The 21,466-nt window shown below is 45.1% G+C and overlaps 1 protein-coding gene across 2 annotated transcripts in view; it reads right to left on the reverse strand.

The window, feature by feature from the left end:
* The window catches only part of LOC144770951 (uncharacterized), a 197,945-nt gene that overhangs the window by 122,459 nt on the left and 54,020 nt on the right, over window positions 1-21,466 (reverse strand). Inside the window, exon 3 of one of the 2 annotated variants that reach the window (XM_078655789.1) lies at window positions 3,487-10,502. The exons of the other annotated variant lie outside the window; for it this stretch is intronic. Coding sequence (XP_078511915.1) covers window positions 7,458-9,809 — 2,352 coding nt within the window. The 5' untranslated portion in view covers window positions 9,810-10,502 and the 3' untranslated portion in view covers window positions 3,487-7,457. Of the gene's footprint in view, window positions 1-3,486; window positions 10,503-21,466 lie in introns of those variants that run through there. 2 annotated transcript variants of the gene reach the window in all.

Here is a 21,466-nt window from a genome sequence, read left to right on the forward strand (position 1 = left end):
TTTTTTAGGTCTCGCCTATTCCATTCCGCAGGAATGAATATGCGAGTCTAATGCCGCTAAACCACCGCTAAACCAAGACTTAAACCCAAGGCTCTCAAAAGGCTCTCAAAAAGCGGATTTCCAACAGTTCACGAGCATCACGTGACCACAAGCACGCGCATGTCCCCACATGAAAGGCATCAGCCTCCCTCCCACAGGCATCCCCAGCATGCGCTCGGCCGGCCTCTGCCAGTTCTCCTCCCCTAATTATTCACTTCACTTTTCAGGCCGCAGGCCGTGACTCGCATCTCTACTCCCCCAAGCACACCCGGCCTCACTTCTCCTCCCCCTAATTACACTTCTTTCACGGTGATCCGCTCCCCACCCCCGGGCCGCTTGTTTTGCTTCGGCTCCTCTCCGCCCACTTCATTTAATAGCCCTCCCCCAGTGCTCGTCCTTCAGTTTTCTCTGCCCACCATCTCCAAACCTTGTTCCTTTAGCTGTTCCCACTTTAATTCCCTCCCACCCTTCTCTACTCCTTCTCATCCTCCTGCCTCTCCTCTTAAGTCTACTCACCCCTTTCCCTCCTCCGTCCTCGTTTCCTTCCTTCTCATCCTCCTGCCTCTCCTCTTAAGTCTACTCACCCCTTACCCTCCTCCGTCCTCGTTTCCTTCCTTCTCATCCTTCTGCCTCTCCTCTTAAGTCTACTCACCCTTTCCCCTCCTCCGTCCTCGTTTCCTTCCTTCTCATCCTCCTGCCTCTCCTCTTAAGTCTACTCACCCCTTCTCCTCCTCCGTCCTTGTTTCCGACTGTCTTCCTCCTTCACCTTCCTTTCTCTACACCTTTTTCTTCCTCCTGTCTTTTTCCTTCCGCTTCTTTCATTTTCCTGTCCCCTTTCAGTTATCATTCGCCTCATCTGCATGATACCTTACTGTCTCTGCCACTGACTCACACCAACCATCCTCGTCCTGCAGTTTTCTCTGCCCACCATCTCCAAACCTTGTTCCTTTAGCTGTTCCCACTTTAATTCCCTCCCACCCTTCTCTACTCCTTCTCATCCTCCTGCCTCTCCTCTTAAGTCTACTCACCCCTTTCCCTCCTCCGTCCTCGTTTCCTTCCTTCTCATCCTCCCTCCTGCCTCTCCTCTTAAGTCTACTCACCCCTTACCCTCCTCCGTCCTCGTTTCCTTCCTTCTCATCCTTCTGCCTCTCCTCTTAAGTCTACTCACCCCTTCCCCTCCTCCGTCCTCGTTTCCGACTGTCTTCCTCCTTCACCTTCCTTTCTCTACACCTTTTCCTTCCTCCTGTCTTTTTCCTTCCACTTCTTTCATTTTCCTGTCCCCTTTCAGTTATCATTCGCCTCATCTGCATGATACCTTACTGTCTCTGCTACTGACTCACACCAACCATCTACAACCTCGAAACACATACATGCACAGCTGAACAAAGTTAGCATTTCAAATAGGATCCTCCCGCCAGGTTTCTGTACACTTTCCTCTCACTTGTCAACCCCAAAAACAACCCAGCATACCCTATCACTCCAGATTCGATCACATAAACATGTATTAGCAAGGCTACTGGACTTTACACATCACATCATACCACACGGCTCAGTACACACTGCACAAGGACCACTAGACAGAGCCATCCTGCTTAATGAATGGTTTGAAATTCCACATTTTAACAGTATAGCGCCTACCTTCTTTTCATACACGCCTAGCTCACCATCTCGCCAGGACACTATACATACAACCGTCCGTTCCTGATGCCGCGCGAGGCACGTCGCTTTACATTTAAACAGCGTGAGACTCAGTAATTCTAGGGGCATGTTTGAAAGAAATACTACAAACTCCAATTCTTTAGGCAACTTGCACTCTCTCTCCCCAGCTTCAGAGCCTGCCCTCACAGAAGTATAGTGCCTACCTTCTTTTCATACACGCCTAGCTCACCATCTCGCCAGGACACTATACATACAACCGTCCGTTGGGCCCAGCTCTCCCTGACTCTAGTTTTTTTAACTCTTACAAATCCCGTTGTTAAGTCTCATTACAAGGTACGTTCATTTGTAAATGCGAATGAATGGCTGGGGCCTAGACGCAACGAGCAGGGTGTGTACTTTAGAATCTGCCTCGCCCCGGGCGTGTGCACGAGCGAGCAAAGTCTACCCACCTCCAGCCACGAGCACCCGGTGAAATCTTATCAGCTGTCCACGGACAGGGAGGATTGCGCACTGCTGTTGTTTCTAAGAACTGAAAATAATATAGATCGTGACCACGGCCTCACTTCGCAAGTTTACAAATGCTAAGCGCTGCGAATAACTGGACTAAATCCCAACGTAGCGTGCGCTGAAGGATGGAAGGCAGAGCTGCCCTTGCGCGGATTCATACTTGTGAGCTGAAGCATACTTACATTGTTTACAGTTAAACAGCGTGGGACTCGGTAAACACATCTTTATATGGCAGGGGAAAGATATTAAAAGGATCGGCGACTTAATCTGTGTCCCCAGCAAGAAATGCAGAGAAGTCAGAACATAATTCTAGGGGCATGCGTGCAGCCCACGGCTAAGGGCTTGTCGCCGTAAGTTATACCCTAAAACACTGACCTGCGCAACATACCAAGCATCTAAGCCAGGTACAAGCCCCCACTCTCTCGCTCTCTGCTCTGGCTGTCATTACGGAACAAAGACAGGGTGTGGCTTAACGCTCAGAATTGCCGGCTCCGGGCTTTGGACGTCTGCTGAACATCCTGTGATTCAGCGCACATCACTTACTCACCCCTTGCTTGCTACAAAAGAATCTGTCCCTGTATGACATAACTGCTGCAGCATCACTCAGCGCTACCCCAGCATCACTCAGCGCTATCCCAGCATCACTCAGCGCTACCCCAGCATCACTCAGCGCTACCCCAACATCACTCAGCGCTACCCCAGCATCACTCAGCACCACCACATTATCACTCAGCGCTACCCCAGCATCACTCAGCACCACCACATTATCACTCAGCACCACCACAGCACCACTCAGCACCACTACAGCATCACTCAGCACCACCACATCATCACTCAGCACCACCACAGCCCCACTCAACACCACCACAGCATCACTCAGCACCACCACAGCATCACTCAGCACCACCATAGCATCACTCACCACCACCTCAGCACCACCAAAGCACCACCACAGCATCACTCAGCACCCCCACAGCATCAACCAGCGCCACCCCAGCACCACTCAGCATTACCACATCATCAGTCAGCGCTACCCCAGCATCACTCAGCACCACCACATTATCACTCAGCGCTACCCCAGCATCACTCAGCACCACCACATTATCACTCAACATCACCACAGCATCACTCAGCACCACTACAGCATCACTCAGCACCACCACAGCATCACTCAGCACCACCACAGCACCACTCAGCACCACCACAGCACCACTCAGCACCACCACAGCACCACTCAGCACCACCACAGCACCACTCAGCACCACCACAGCATTACTCAGTACCACCACAGCATCACTCAACACCACCACAGCACCACTTGGCACCACCACAGCACCACTCTGCACCACTACAGCACCACTCCGCACCACCACAGCACCACTCAGCACCACCACATTATCACTCAGCACCACCACAGCACCACAGCACCACCACAGCATTACTCAGTATCACCACAGCATCACTCAACACCACCACAGCACCACTCAGCACCACCATAGCACCACTCTGCACCACCACAGCACCACTCAGCACCACCACAGCACCACTCAGCACCACCACAGCATCACCACAACATCACTATGCGCTACAACAGCATCACTGAACGCCACAGCATCACTTGTCCCCAAAACAACATCACTCAGCGCCACCACAGCATCAATCTGTGCAACCATTCAACAACAACTGGTTCAAATATTTACTGTCAATGTTTCAAGCTTTATTACAAATGTCATAAAAAGATTTTAAATGTTTTCACTTCTGTTCTTGTTAAAACATTGTGATTTGTCAGATCAATACATGTAAGACAGGGGAAAAGTAAACATGTACCTTTACTAATGCTATAGATGTAACATTTGCTAACGTTATAACTATTGGCATTTCTAATAACAAAATTAATACTTTTATATTTTGAAAAACATAAACAATAATTAAAAAATATTTACATTTTACACACCAAAAGCTCAAACTTTTCTATTGCGAGACCTATTACATTGCAAATGCTTGTTCTTGGCTTGCGGCCTCAGCAGCGCAACAAGCCCTGCTGTTCAAATCTACTCGGAGACACTGCTGTATTTTACACTGACACCGAGTGAGCACTTAGCATGGCACTCGAGTCACCTTTGCTACGCTTCAGTTTCGTTTTGGGCCACATGCTGTTTCAGCATTGCATGCACTTTACAGTCCGCCTGAGGCACAAGCAGGGACCGAATAGGCTGCTTCTCTATCAGAGAGCACTCTGCGGTCCTATCGGGGCACAAGCAGGCATCCTTGGTGTGCCTTTCTTGCTGGGAAACCCGTGTGCAGAGTTGTTTCCCAGAATCCGGCGTGTTGCCAAAGGACTTGCACTGCACGGATGGTGCGCGCTGAGTCCTCCAAGTCAGCTGCTGACATCACCAGTGCATTGTGAAAAAGGTATTTTACTTAGCTTTTTTTGTTTTCCCTAATTATTTTTTTACATGGCACATGATTCACTCCGAGCCACGTACATACCAGTTGCTGCGCTTTGTTTGTCACACACATACTCTTGCTTTGCTTTCTCTTTCAGCCCCGGAGCACATGACCCCGTGCTCTGAAGCCAGCCCAGGGAGGTTCCCAGCTCTGGCTCAGTGGGCTTTGCGCTTTCTCTCAAATACTCCATAAATGGAGAAACTGCCGTCAGGTAGTGGCGCCAAACCTAGTCGCAAAGCAACCGAGAGTACAACACCACCCTCCCAGCGGTTCCCGTTTTTTAGGCTGAGGGGCGTGCTCTTGGCACCGAGGTAGGGAAAGTTCATGCAGTACCTGCGTCTCAGTGTCACATTCACCACTAAATTAACCCTCAGAAGCCGTTTATAAATAATTATTCCAAACCACGGAAAGCTTGTCCTTTAATAAGCCTATTTTATTTCCACATTACACAAACAGTGGGAATTGATCTATTAAGTGCCTGGCTATTAATGCTGTTTAATGTCTGCCTAGTTGTGAAATTAAGATGTCTAGTTGCATGCATCCATTGTGGGGGTCTCTGTGCGGATTTTGCAGTGTTTATTAACATTTTAAATCATGTGCAACAAATCAATACGGGCTTCGATAATTCATTTTAATATGTCTAGTTCACCAAAATGGCTCTAAATTGTTTGCAGTAGTCTGGCTAAAAAGAAGATGGATGATGCTCGTCCACTAAATGCTCTCACTGCAAAATGGCGTGGGGGACAAGGTTCGGCCTGTCCCTTTTATCCAGATCAGCGGGAAGTCATTGGTCACGTTCTCTTTGCCTGTCCAGAATATAAGGTACCCAGGAGATCTTGGTTAAAACCTATCTGTGTCCAGTTGGGTCTCAAAACAGGTTGTGAGGCTGTCAGGATTTTACGAACTGACAACTCCCAAGCCGTAGTTATAGCCATAGCTAAATTCCTCCATTGGATGTGGATAATTCGGACCCGCAAAATGAGCCTACAGTAATTACGGCCTACGACACTTGAGATTGTAAAATGTTACTAGTGATTAATGTACCTAATGATTAATTTTAAAATATTTTTTTTAAAAGAATGAAATGAATTTTATATCCATGTTCCTCCTTTTTCTTTATCTTCTTTTAAAATAATTTATTTAATGACTGTAATTTATGGATTTTATGTAGGGCGGTAGGCCAATAATTGTTAATTGAGAGTTGAAGTGACGAATTGTGGATTTTATTAGCTGTCAATGAAGGGTAATTTTAAAATATTAAATTGTAACTGTCTTTTATGATTGAAAAAAATCAAAATAAAGACTTTTGAATTGAATTGGATGATGCTCGTCAGTTTCTGGAACCAATGTACATGTGCTCACGTCCTTTACAGGAAACACGCGTTTTTATAGCCTCCAATCTGGATTTAAGTCACTTGCTGGCAGCCACCCTTCATAACTTCACAGGTGTCAATCATATAACTGTTGTTGCTGTTTTTGTTGTTGTTTCAGTGGGCCACGTGGATCGTAAAGGAGAGCGAAAAGGCACGTAGTAATACTTTTTAACTGTTTTATATACTTGATTTGAAGCAGTTGTTCCTGGACGGAATGAGCGTTTTAGAAATTGACAATACATACAATAATCAGTGCCACTGGAATTATGCGATGTTGCAGGGGTGGTGTTTCCCAAATAATTATGGATTTTCCGCATTTGCCACAATACTCGATAATATGCGCATAAACTTCAGATTGTAAGGCAAATAAATTGTTTTTAGCACATAGTTAGTAAAAAAAACACGGCAACACGTATTGCCGCGCATTGGAAGCCAATTTGCAATGGTTGAGTGGACCCCTTTCAGTAGCTTATAACTGTATTCCGATGTTAAACTGGTACTAATGAGTAGAGCCCTTTAGCCAGATGGTGTTCACCTGCATAACAAGCATTTGCAATGCAATATGTCTTGCATTTACGCAAGCTTAAGCTATTGGCATTGTAAATGACAATGTGTTTTATTTATGATTCAAAAACTAAAACATAAATAAAAGGCATTGTCATTTACAATGCCAATAGCTCAAACGCGCGTAAAAGCGAGACCTGTTGCATTGCAAATGCATGTTTGTTTATGTAAACTGAGGATTAAAATGATTTGAATACAGTCTAGAAGTACGTCTAGAATTTACTATTGTTTCTGGGGCTCATTGTTCGATGTTTATGAGCAAGTTTAATCACAGTTGGACAATGGCCTTTTTTTTCTCCTGCAGTTGTTTTTGTTAAGCTTAGAGCAACCTATTTAAAAAGGGAGGGCTTTGCCGGGTGATGTTCTGGAGAAAAGCTTGAAGTGTGCTGATCATGTTGACTTCATGAGCAGTACAGTCAGTACCCATATGGTTTCCATTTTATGTTTTTGAACTATTATCTCGGACTTCTGCGGTACAACCAATCTAGATTTATGTTGCACTAATCTCAATAGACTGGTTACTGAAACTGAAGGTTTTAAAAATGACTCAACAAAGCACCTGCCCAGAGCTGATGGTGGGTCCCTTCGTATGATGGATATAGTGAGAGTGGTGTTGTCTTAATGAAATATGTTAAAGATTCACTCCAACTGTTTCCATTTTGTGAAACCGATCAGATCAGCCTTGGAAGAACAGGAAGCAGTCCGGTCTTCTGTCCAGATGTGCCACCTGGTAAGCAGTGATACTTCAATTAATTCTAAACCTTTTACCATATTCTGAGAATTGATATAGTTTCTCATCTTTGAGTACCCTAATGTGAATTTTAGGACTTCTTTACCACCATAGTTTTTCCCATATTATTAGCACTGTTAAGTGTTCCTGCCTATGTGTATCCTTTCATGTACTTTAAGTTTTGCTTTCTCATTGAACCTTTTCCCACATAAACAGCATTGATGAGGTTTCTCACCTGTGTGTGTCCTCTCATGTACTTTAAGATTTCCTTTCTCATTGAACCTTTTCCCACATAAACAGCATTGATGAGGTTTCTCACCTGTGTGTGTCCTCTCATGTACTTTAAGTTTTCCTTTCTCATTGAACCTTTTCCCACATAAACAGCATTGATGAGGTTGCTCACCTGTGTGTGTCCTCTCATGTAATTTAAGTTTTCCTTTCTCATTGAACCTTTTCCCACATAAACAGCATTGATGAGGTTTCTCGCCTGTGTGTGTTCTCTCGTGATGAGTGAGATTAACTTTAGCACCAAAACGTTTCCCACATTCAATGCATGAATAAGGTTTCTCACCTGTGTGTGTCCTCTGGTGGTTAGTGAGACTTTTCCTCACAGTGAATGCTTTCCCACATTCAGTGCATTGATAAGGATTCTCATCTCTGTGTGTCAACTTGTGACCAGTGAGTGTTCCTTTCAAACGGAACCTTTCCCCGCATTCTGTGCACTGATATGGTTTCTCACCTGTGTGTGTCCTCTGGTGCTCAGTGAGAGTTCCTTTCCTACTGAAACGTTTCCCACATTCTGAACACTGATGAGGTTTCACCCCCGTATGCGCCCTCTCATGTACAGTAAGGGCTCCTTTTGCTCTGAACCTTTTCCCACATTCACTGCATTGATGTGGTTTCTCACCTGTGTGTATTCTTAGGTGCGTTATAAGAACTGTTTTTTGTGCAAAGCATGTTTCACAATAGGAGCACTGATATGGTTTCTCACCAGTGTGTGTCCTCTGGTGAGTTGTAAGACCTGCTTTTGAAATGAATATTTTCCCACATTCGGAGCACTGATATGGTTTCTCACCGGTGTGTATCACCTGGTGAACTGTAAGACCTGCTTTTGAAATAAATCTTTTCCCACATTCGGAGCACGGATAGGGTTTCTCACCTGTGTGTATCCTCTGGTGAGTTGTAAGACCTGCTTTTGAAATAAACCTTTTCCCACATTCTGAGCACGGGCACGGATAGGGTTTCTCACCTGTGTGTATCCTCTGGTGAGTTGTAAGACCTGCTTTTGAAATAAACCTTTTCCCACATTCTGAGCACGGATATGGTTTTTCACCTGTGTGTATCCTGTGGTGATATGTAAGACCTGTCTTTGACATATATATTTTCCCACATTCTGAGCACGGATATGGCATCTCACCTGTGTGTATCAGCTGGTGAGTTGTAAGACTTGCTTTTGAAATAAATCTTTTCTCACATTCTGAGCATGGATATGGTTTTTCACCTGTGTGAGTCCTCTGGTGAGTCTTAAGACGTTGTTTACAATAGAATCTTCTCCCACATTCAGAGCACTGATGTGGTTTTTCACCTGTATGTATACTCTGGTGATCAGTAAGTTTTCTTTTTACACTGAACCTTTTCCCACATTCACTGCATGGATAAGGTTTCTCCCCTGTGTGGCTCCTCTGATGAATTGTAAGAGCTGCTTTTGTACGGAAGAATTTCCAACATTCCAGGCATTCATGCGACTTCTCATTTATGTGTGTTTTATAATGAAAAAGAAGAACTGTTCTCAGACTGAACCATTTTCCACATTTGGAGCACTGATATGGTTTCTCACCTGTGTGTGTTCTCTGGTGAATAGTACACTTTTCTTTTGTTTTAAACTCGTTTCCACATTCTGAGCACTGATAAGGCTTCTTGGCTATGTGTGCCTTTTCATGAGCAGTAAAGCAATCCTTTCTTCTGAACCCTTGTCCATATTCTGAGCAATGATAAGCTTTCCCATCTGAGTGTAATCTGTGGCGAAGAGTAACACTTTCTTTCCTTTTGAAACGTTTGTTATATTCTGAGCACTGATATGATTTTGCGTTTCGGTGTGCTTTCTGGTGAATAGTAAGAAATGTTTTCAAACTGAACCCTTTTCCACAGTCTGAGCACTGATAAAGCGTTACTCCTGTATGTGTCCTGTGGTGCCTAATTAAAATTTCCGTGCTCCGGAAGCATTTTCCACATTCAGTGCATTGATAGGGTTTCATGTCTGTGTGTGTTATCTGGTGTACAGAAAGATTTGTTTTCTGACTAAAGCTTTTCCCACATTCAGCGCAAGGATATATATTTTTCCCCAGTGTGTTTTCTCTCATGCATACTAAGGCTTTGTTTCTGAGGGAAGCTTTTGATACATTCACTGCATTCATAAAGGGTCTCACCAGTATGTGATCTCTCATGCCCAGTAAGATTTCCTTTATGGCTGAAGTTTTGATCACATTCATTGCACTGATAAGGCTTCTTGACTCTGTGCACTCTTTGATGAGAAGTTAAACATATTTTCTGAATCCAACTTTTCATATATTCAATACTTTTTTCTCTTTTGTATGCACGCTTTGGTGAATAGTAAGTGAATTTTTTTAATTCAAAGTTGTCTCATATTTACTGTTCTAATAAGGTTTCATACCGGAATGAGTTCTCTGGCGCTCAGGCATCTTTCAAAGTATGAATTTGTCACTTTCTGTATGTACGTTTTGTCTGCATGTAGTAATCTGGTGGAGGGTCAAATGTAGGTCAGGTTTCTCATTGGTATGGGTTGCCTGATACACTTTCACTTCATTGAAGCTATATTCAGATTTAGTACATTAAAAGTATGCTTTCCACAAAGATTTTCCAAAATTCACTTCTTTGATATTAAATATTGCACATTTGTTCTGCAAATGCTCAACATTTTTTTACTATAATTGTTTTAGATATGATCGTTAATCCCTGTGTTTCACCATGAAGAAATACGATATTATTCTGATACACAGATTTCTTTTGTGTGTCTGATGTGTAAGATGTTATCTTCCTTTGACTTGCTGGCACATTGAATTGGCAATGTCACTTTTTTGTGTGAATTATGCTGCCTGCAGTGTGAATCTTCAAAGCACTCAACAGGATGTTAATTGTTGCTTTTCAGCTCACATATCAGTCACCTATAAATTAAATAGAGTGGTATAGTTTTAGCGTTATTCATGTTAACACAGCATTATCTACATGGTACAGGGTATTTATCATTGGCATTGTAGAGAGATCTCCATTTTTTCATGTTGTAAAGACCAAGGCTCTGAGTTTCTGTGAATTCAGGATGCATGCATACTATCTGTACCCCAGTAGCACCCAGTAATTGAGCTGCACAGAATAAAACAGAAGACAGGATTGTGATTAGCCACCGATGCCTGAAGTCATCATTCCTTGGTACTTACCAACGCCACACAGGTAACACAGCAATCTCACAAGATCCGGTCACTGAGAGATTAAACCTAAACTTCTTCCTACTAGAGAACACTTCTAAAGCCAGAGAGGAAAACAATGAGCTGGAGGAATTGCTTCAGGAATTGTTCTCAAAGGAATGAGCACCGCAGATGTTCTTGGGTAGTTTGCTCCTTGATCTTGAGCTAAGACAACTAATCTCTGTAGCCAACCAGTGGACATAGAAAACAAATCTGGGTACCATCTCCCCAAAACAGGCGTAGAAAGCAGAAGGAACAAACACTGGTCTTACCAATGTATTGCCCCTTTGTAAGGCATTAGCTGATATTTTGGCTTTAATAATGCTTATTGCACCAACAAAAAAACCAACAGTACTGGCAAAGCTGATAGGCCCAGCTTTTTAATAGCGAAAGTGACTACTAAGTGATTGAAGCCTTTATATTTGTTTCTGTGGGGTTATATGGAAGGGTGAGTCATTGAATGCTGGGAAAGAATCAGTGTGTATCTTGAAGGTGGGTCAATGGGGAACTTACTGAAGGTGGGTCCTAAGGAGAAAATAGGAGGGATGGTCACACATTCATACACAGACAACAAACGCACATTCAGGTAATGATTCCTTGGACACAAAGAAACACAGTGCATAAAAACAATACAGTTAGACACCACAAGCTAGTGTGTGCTACATGCACACACACACACATTCATAGTGGGCAAAGGATTCCAAATTCAACAGTTTCCGTTTGGAATACCCCACAAACAGAACCAACAGGGAACATCTGGACCTGGGTTTGGAAAGAGAACAATCACACAATTTCTGTCTCACCAAAGGCAAATCCATAATTTGCAACTTAATGTCATAAAGGAATCCTATATTCCAGCCATCCGTCTATGGGACCCACCAGCCCTAAGTACCTATATAATAAATAAGGTCAAACTGGTTGATCATCATTTGCTTGCTAGATTAATGAATCCTAAGACTAAGGAAATTTTCAGTGTACTAACCATGTCTGATGCAGTAGCACTCTAAGGTCCATCGAAAAGAGGTGAATGTCACCCAGAGGTTTTTGGGAGGAGAAAATCAACATGTGTTCATCTAGAAGGTCTGAATGATTTTAAGTAAAGAACGAGCTTCACTGCAGATGTGCTGCTCAGAAACACACTGCTGCTAGGAGGACAAATTAAAGTCAATACATGCAACTGTGGCTTACCTTATTCCCACACTATGTATTTATACCTATATGTATTGTACTTAAGAATCATACATCAGGAACTACTATGGAGTTCTTCAATGGCCGTGCAATGAAAATGATTTTCCTCTCCTGTAACCTGCTTTGCCTTTCAAAACAATTATATATAGGACTTAAAATGAATGGCGTGGTCAGCTTACAGCACCTCTTACTGGCATATCAGTGGAATGTGTATTCATACTGTAAACCTTTATTTTAAATGAAGAAAATGGATTCAGAGAAATTATGAGCCCCCAATTAATGTCTGTTAAAATGTTTTTCTCTAGTTTCGCTGTATGTTTGTACTTTTCAGGTGTCAGCTTTGAACATTCAAGTTGTTCATTAAATATTATTCAAGTCTTAGTACCTGCAGCTGGAAGGGCTGGGATGGTGCCACCTTCACCTGCTTGTAACAGGGCAAACACACCCATGCAGCCCCTTGAGATGCAGTCTGTCTACGCTTGCCATGCTGCAGTCTGTTCTCACAAAGATGGTTTGTAATCCCGCAGCAATGATGCTGCACAGAGGGAATCCTATCTGGAGGCAGAGAGATACCTGTTCACCCAGAGACCTTCGGCGCAAAGACATTCTACATCCAGGAGGAATGGAGACAGCGATGGAGACACACGAGGAGCTCCATGCATGGTGCATGCGTTTCTGAGAGGCAAGGAAAGAGCTGCTGGGAGCACCTTTGGTGCTTTCTCTGCCCCCAAGCCTGTGGTAGAACGTTAGTGGTAGCAGAACATGAGATTACCAAGACCAGAGTAGAACTACCTCCACAGCCTGCCCCCTCCTGAAGATCTCAAAGCTTGGTATGGGTCTCACGCATGGAAGTAACTGCACAAGACCTCACATTTCAAGAACAATTTTAACTGTTATGTTATGTTATTCGAGATTTGTAGAGCGCACGGGCACCCGGAGGTTTCATGGCGCTAGAGAAGCAGAAGATGGTAAGCAGTGATTTAATCGTGCGCTTGCTTGAACAACCAGGTTTTCAGTGCACCCCTGAATTCCATTAGGTCGGTGCAACTCCGGAGAGACAAGGAGAACAAGTTTCTTTTTGAAGAGGGGCAAGGTGAGGAGGGACAGGTGGGCAGAGCGGAGATTACGAGTCGGTTCATGTTTGTTTATGAGATGGTTAATAAACTTAGGGCTTTTACCATGAAGAGCATTGAAGGCCAAGCAGCCTACTTTGAAGGTTACCTGTTGGGCTATAGGTAGCCAGTGAAGAGTGGCTAACAATGGTTTCGCCGAACTCCTGCAGTTACATTTAAATATAAGTCTGGCCGCCTGATTTTGCACAATCTGCAGGCGTTTAGAGAGAGCCAGGGGAAGGCCTAAATAAATGGAGTTGGAGAAATCTAAAGGGGAAAGGACTAAGGCAATTACCACCTGAATGAGGGCAGAGTGCGTGAGAAGATGAGCAATTTTCTTAATCTTCCGTAGCTGAATAAAGCATGAAGATATCAATGTTCCCACCTGACTTTTCAGTGAGAGATCGGAATTAAGAGTGATCCCGAGACTTTTTACCGAAGAAGAGGGAGACGGGGGAGAACCCATCGAAAGCGGCCAAAAGTGAGGGCCCCAGCTGGTTGCACTTTTACCCGGGAGTACCAGCTCGGTCTTTCCAGGATTGAGTCTTAAATGGTTCATCTCCATCCACCCTTGAATATGCAGCGTAGTGGCCTGAAATTCCTCAATAGAGTCTGTGGAGTTTAATGGGAATATGAGCGGCAGGTCGTCCGCATAATTATAGATTGTGACCTTCCTGTTTTTTAAGGAGTGCAACAGCGGTATAGATTAAACAGGAGGGGGACAATGATGAGCCCTGCGGAACGCCGCAGGTAGTGGCAAGTTTGGGCGCTGTGAAGTTCATGAGCTTGACTGCCTGGGATCGGTCGTTCAGAAAGGACTTAACCCATCCGAGGGCCGCGTCTCGTAGGCCGGCCTGTTCGACACGGTGCAACAAGATGGTATGATCCACCGTGTTGAACGCTGCCGACAAGTCCAGGAGCACCAAGGCCTGATGTATGCCATTATCGACATTAGCTCTCATAGTGTCAAGGACCGCTAGGATCACCGTCTCGGTAGAGTGCGCCTGGCGAACGCCGGCTTGGTTGGGCTCTAGGTAGTCAGATGTCTCTATAAAATTAGAGATACAGCTAGCCACATGGGCTTCTAGAATCTTTGCACCGAAAGGGAGGAGGGATTTGGGCCGGTAGTTCGCTAAGTTAGAAGAGTCAGCACCAGGTTTTTTAATTAATGGGACCAGCGTGGCGTTTTTGAACGAGTTGGGGACTATTCCCTGTAATAGGGATTCGTTCAAAAGGGGAAGTATTCCTCGGGGTAGTGTTAAGTAGACTTCCTTTAGTATATGCGGCGGAACTCTTTGCATCTTACAAGCCTTCCTGTTGGGATTATTCCTGAATCCTGCTGTGAAATCGCCTGACAAGGACCTCTAAGATCTGGGTCCCAGCCCTCCCGCCTCCCGCCGCCCGACTCCTTTCTTTCCTGGGGTTTGGCCGCTGAGCGGAGTGTGGTCGAAGGGCCAAGAAGACTACAAGTCCCAGCACCCATAGCGGCACACGCCGCGACATTTGCGCGCCAGGAGGCGCTCAAAAACAGCGTCACCCCGGTCGAGGGGGGGAACTCTTTGCATCTTACAAGCCTTCCTGTTGGGATTATTCCTGAATCCTGCTGTGAAATCGCCTGACAAGGACCTCTAAGATCTGGGTCCCAGCCCTCCCGCCTCCCGCCGCCCGACTACTTTCTTTCCTGGGGTTTGGCCGCCGAGCGGAGTGCGGTCGAAGGGCCAAGAAGACTACAAGTCCCAGCACCCCTAGCGGCACACGCCGCGACATTTGCGCGCCAGGAGGCGCTCAAAAACAGCGTCACCCCCGTCTCGCGGGACGCCGGGCGAAGCCCGGGCCAAGGGCGGGCCCGTTGTTGCCCGTTAGTGCCGGTAGAGACCGGACCGGGCCACCCCCCTTGGTTCTTATTGCCAATTCTTCCATCTTACAGCACACAGGGTTTTTTTGTTTTTTTTTTATGTCCACCATGCCTGGTAGAACCAGAAGTAAAACCAAAACTGCCCTGGCTGTAGTTCAAATCACTGGACCGATAGACCAATTTATCTCACGGACCAATGAGGCAATTGATCATAGTATCTCTCTTCTGGAACGTAGAGTGTCTCTGGACCTCATGAAAGCAAAACGCTCGTCCTTGGGTCTTTTAGCAACTGCAGTATCCCCCATCCAGAAAACCTTACCTACCTCTTCCCTTCCCTTACCTGTGACTGTTGCTGATATCAATACAGTCCCATGTACAGTTGATTTATCAGTAACTCAATCAGAGTCCGAATCATTATTATCAGATGACCTAGAGGTCACCCCGGATCTAGAAGCCTGTCAAACACTCGAAAGACTAGAATTAACTATAGATAAACATCTTCGAGGAATAAGGGAAGGAGCTATTCCCAAACAAGGTAACATGAATCCACCTGATAATACAGTAGCTCCTGTCATCCCTATGGGACATGAGAGGGAATCCGGGAGGGATCGATCCAAACAGTCAATACAACCCGCACAATTAATGACAATTACTTCAACAGAAAACAATTTCTTACTTCCTCCTATCCTTATTGAGGATACAGATAACCCCTGCAAAATATGTAAAACTACATTGCAAATACTAACCTCAATTAAAGACCTTCTTTCTCAGCAGTTGAAACCTACACAAATTAGCATAAGGAACCTAGAAGCTCAATTAGCAATCCTATCACGTACATATCCCAGCACAAAAAATCCACATTTAGCTAAGCAAGGGACAGGAAACGTTATTCACCCCCCAAAAGTATCTCACCAACCACAATCAGCTATAGCAATAAAACAACCTGTCCCGATCATCCCACCCTCTCATAAACTAAAACATAGTGTTCCAACACAAAAATTGCAAGATTCAATGCCTAGTGTACAAAAGCCCAAAATCACTATGGAGTTGCCCCAACACACGCCCAGCATAGGTCGGGTAAAAACAGGAAAAACTGGGAAAACAGCAGGCAATGTAACCATAAATCATACTATAAATAAATCGATACCTACACCCTCCAAATCAACGGTTACACCCCAGCTGATATCCAAAAAGACACCAAGAGTTAGGCGCCCAGTGCACCTCCCACCAGAGGCTACCCCATATACAATCATTCTTACAGGCGTACCTGAACTAACGGAAGGTATGACTGAAACTGCCTGGTCACTCAAGAACAAGGTCATGCAGTGGCTAAGTATAAACAGACCACTAGAACCTTACCACTCTGGAGGGATCTCCACAGTCTGTAGAGTAATATGGGTAGGTGGAGAACCTAAGTCGATCCACGGAGACTGCATTATAGCAACTTGCAGAGATCCATCTACTGTGGACCACATTTGTTCATGGCCCTCACTGGAGAAAAAAGGTGGAATAGATGCCCAACACCTTTCTTTCTTCTATCCACCATTGAATACACATCAATATATTTCCTCCTTGAACTGGCAGCACCCCCAAGAAGATCAGTGGAAACAGGTGGGATATAGCTATGGTCACGGAAATAGAAACAGAACTAGAGAATGGCATAAGCAGCCTTGGCAAGGTAGACCCTATCATCCACTGGAGGGCTGGCAGGGTTTTCCAACAAGAAACCGTTATGACTGCCTAGAGATGGTCGATTGACCGTCAAGGCCCCAAAAACTTAAGAGCAAGAACGTCTACATCATGCTTTCTCCACTAAACGCTAGATCCCACCCATGCCCACTCAAACCCGGAAGTCAATTAAAACAAACTTCGCCTATTAACATAAACTCCAAGCCTGGGACTATTGTAGATACCTGTCACACTATTACTAACGAAGCGATGACCAGAGTTTCGGTTATCCTTATGGATAGTATAGATCTAAATTCTCACCAGTCAAATGATTTGAGAGACACTATTAACCCTCCTTTGATTTCGACAGAGAGTTTTCCTAGTGAACCCCCCGTCTCACACGTATCCCTTGATCCCAATAAATTAAACCTTTCCATAATGTATTGGAATGTCGCAGGACTGTCTTCCAAAATAACGCTAGAATCATGGTCTGAAACAGTAAGGGAACACCAGGTACTCTGTTTTCAGGAAACATGGTCCATTATTCCAAAACACTTAACGGGATACAAAACCTTTTTCACCCCAGCAGTGCAGGGAGCCTTGGGCAGGCCTAAGGGGGGGTCTTGTGATTTATGTCGCCAATACTCTCCCTTCTCTATCTATTAAAATGCTAAAAGAATTCCCGACCTATCAAATTATGCAAATAAATTTCACAAATGATTGCACTTATATTTTTATTAATTACTACAATAACTTAACTACATTGGATTGTTTGACAATCCTAGTAGAGATTGCCACTTTCTTAATATCCCTGCAAAATGATTTTAACCAAAATACAGTACATTTAATATGGGGCGGTGACTTTAATCTCCCACTATGTTTCAACCACAAAAGTGGAAACTGTGGGCTACAAAACGAACATGGTAGTCCCATGCCCCATTTTGCTCACTCGACCTGTGGAAACAAGTTAAATGAGATTCTATTTTCCTTAGATCTGGACTTTGCAAATGAGTTAGTAGAGCCACAGAAAGATTTTTCTCCAACTTTCCATGGAAGAGGCTTCCTAACAACTATAGACTATATACTGTCCTCCCAATCACTCAAGGGGCAACTAACCAACTTTGTAACCGGGACAAATGTAACAAGTGATCATTATCCAATCAGTGTAAGAATCACCCCAAAAATGGACAATGCACACCCTGCAAAAATGAGTCTCTTAAACCAAAACTCACTAACCATGAACAAACTGAATGGCTATACATGTCAGATCTCGAACCCCCACCCCACTTCTTTCTCTCTGTCACCGTCTCCGTAGGTGCAGAAACCAGAACTACACGGAGTCCCGAGACGGCAAGGACAGAACCACACTTCCCGGCAAGCCGTGTTGCGCGGCGCACAGGTGACGCAGAGTCAGGCGCGCACCCGGAAACAAAAAGACATCGGAGACCAGCGGCGGTGCCGATTACTCAGCTGAACACGGAGTCTTCGTTTCAGGCGTATGGGTAGCGGTAAGCCGTTCTGGGAGGTTCAAGTTCCTCATTGTGATTGAGGGAGTCTCATGCTTGGTATTGAACACGCAGGCAGCGTGTTGTTCTGTTCTCGCAAATGGCGTGTTGGAAAGGACACGCAAGCAGCGTGTTGTAAAGTGCTGCGACTATCTTTGGTCTTGCTTTGTATTAACGCGCAGACAGCGTGTGAACTGTTCTGTAACATTTATCTCTCAAGAGAGAGAAAGGACTTTTTGGGTTCACGAACATTTGGCTCTGTTGAACTATGAAGTAAGTTGCAAGACTCATTGTCAACTTACGTTTATGCGGAGCCTCAGACTGTTTCAACTATTTGCATATTGACATTGAGAAATGGTGATGAAGTGCAAAGCAGAAATCGTTAAGGAGTAATTAACATTGACTGCTGTTTTTTCCTGTTTATTTCCACAACCCTGGTTTGCTTTATTTTCTATGCAGGAGAATCCGAGAGAGGGATACTTTAAGCAAGGGTTCTGTGCTGATAGGTGAGCCGTTTTGAAACCACATACTTACTAGGTGTGAATGAGCATTGTTGTTGGTATTCACATGCAGGGGTTCATACTAGTTCCCGTTTGTCTTTCCTACAGCAAAACAGTAGCCCTGGTATTCCCTCAAGTCTCATCTCCTCGCATATACTCCCTAACCTTTCCCCTCTCCAGGTAGGAAAGAAGGATAAGCAAATACCATACATTCCTAGACAGAAGAGTGTGAAACAGTGGGTGAAAGGGGGGGGCTTCTCCTCTAATGGTTTGTTCCTTTATCGTTTCAGCTCTCCCTCCCCGCTGCTCCCTTCCTTTCCTTCCTTGGGGGAATTGCTTTTATGGTCTGTGTATATTTCAGACGTAGAAGTGGTTCTTCGAGAGGAGGTAGAGGTCTTGCAACACAGCTCCGAAGAGATAGAGGCGGAGCCTGACAGAATAATCGGCCCAAGTAGTTTTTCTCTTCTCGGCTGTGTTGGAAGACGCCATGACAACATTGGATGATGTTATGGCTGCACTAGTGCAGGTTCAAACCGAACTTGCAGCATCCAATAGAGAGGTGGCGGCTGCCCGAGCCGAGAACGCCCAATTGAAAGCTAGAATGGATCGGACCCCGACACCCCAAGCCTTAGGAGGGGGGAGTCAAGTTCCATCAACCACAGTCACAGTGGAAATGCCTGCTCAAATTCCCTTAGCCCCACCTGAACGATTCCACGGGGATAACAGCAAGGTACAGGTGTTTATTACACAAGTGCTGTTACACTTCATGTGCAAACCGAAGATGTTTGCCACAAATCAAGCGAGAGTCGCTTTTTTGATCTCGCATTTAGGGGGTGAAGCCGCTCAATGGGCAGTCCCTATTGTACGAAGGGATGACCCGTTACTATACGCATGGGATGACTTCCGTGAGGCATTTGAGAAAACCTTTGATAGGAGGGCTGAGACCTTTTCGGCTGATAGGGATCTGCTTAAGCTAAAACAAGGCGGTTCGGATCTAGTGACCTATCTAAACAACTTCCGCCGTCTGGTGGCCGAGACAGAGTGGCCTGAAAACAAACAATCCGCCCTTTTCTATCAAGGCCTGAACGACGACCTTAAAGATGTCTTGGCGCAAATAGACCCTCAGCCTAGAACATGCTCCGCCCTGATTGAACTTACCTTACGCCTGGATCACAGGTTGAAAGAACGCAAAGGGGACCATAAAACCAAAGACAAAACAGTGTTACCTTACGAACATGCGGGGCATGGAGATAAACCGGCCTCACCCTCGGAAGCAATGGATATTGGAGCAGTTCGTGCTTCATTAACGCTTAGTGAGAAGAACTATCGTCGGAAACAGGGTCTTTGCCTGTACTGCGGGAAAAAGGGACATTTCCTGAGGGAATGTCCAGTGAAACCCAAACCAGGCAGAGGGAGAGGCGGAACGGTAGCGGCAGGAACCACTAACACGGAGCCGGAAAACTGCAAAGCTTGAAGGTGGGTGAAGGGGAACCATCAAGCAGAATAACCATCCATTCTATTACCCCAGAAACAAACTCAGACCAAACACATCTATTCCTGCATATGTCTATTGTGATTGCATCTAAGGAAAGAAGCATCAGAGCGATGGTCGACTCAGGTGCTACCGGATGTTTTATGGATTATTCAGAAGCAGAGCGCCTCGGGGTGCTGTTGATCACAAAAGAACATCCAGAAACGGTTTACGCCGTAGATGGCAAAGAGCTGAAAGCGGGACCTATATGGTATCACACTCCGGACTATGTTTTGTCCTATCAAGGAAGGCATCATGAGGAGATTTAACATCATCGAAGCGCCTCAATATGGCATCATATTGGGACTTCCGTGGTTGAAGAAGCATGAACCTCAAATCCATTGGACTTCAGGCGAGGTGTTCTTTCGATCCATCTTCTGTAGGGAACATTGTATTCATGAAAGGCTGAACCCCTCAGGTGCCTTGGCTTTGGTGCTGCATGTTGCTACCGCAGCAGAAAAAGAAGTCACTCTTCCCTCTTGCTACAAGGCATACGAGGAGGTGTTTAGCGACGTGAAGGCTGAAAAAACTCCCTCCCCATCGGTCATACGATTGTCAGATCGACCTTCTTCCCGGGTCTGTGGTGCCCAATAGCAGGATTTACGCCCTCACACTACCGGAAAACGAGGTTCTACGTGCCTACCTGGATAAATATCTGGCCCTTGGATTCATCAGGCCTTCCAGGTCCCCAGCGGCGTCACCACTATTTTTTAATCCAAAAGCGAATGGCGAGAAAAGATGCTGTATAGACTACAGAGCCTTGAATGCCATCACGGTGAAAAACCAATACCCGTTGCCCTTGATACCGGTCCTGTTGGAACAAGTCCGTTCAGCCACTGTGTACACAAAACTGGACCTGAGAGGGGCATATCACCTCGTCCGAATACGACATGGGGACGAGTGGAAAACAGCTTTTAAAACGAGGTATGGGCTCTACGAATACCTCGTAATGCCCTTCGGATTATGTAATGCCCCGGCGGCGTTTCAATTCTTCTCAAACGAAGTACTACGAGAATACCTGGATCGTCATGTAGTGGTCTACATTGACGACATCCTGATTTACTCCGACTCCATGGAAGAACACGAAGAACATGTAAAACAAGTGTTGGGAGCACTGCTAGCACACCACTTATACTGTAAAATCACAAAATGTGAATTCCATGTGTCCACAGTGGAATTTCTCGGTGTAATGCTCACCCCATCGGGACAAGTGATGGCAGAGAGGAAAGTTAAGGCTATCGCGGACTGGCCTCGGCCCTGTACCGTCAAGGATATACAGTGTCTGCTGGGGTTTGCCAACTTTTACAG

The sequence above is a fragment of the Lissotriton helveticus genome, chromosome 7, assembly GCF_964261635.1.
Source record: "Lissotriton helveticus chromosome 7, aLisHel1.1, whole genome shotgun sequence".
In the NCBI taxonomy this organism is placed as follows: Eukaryota; Metazoa; Chordata; class Amphibia; order Caudata; family Salamandridae; genus Lissotriton; species Lissotriton helveticus.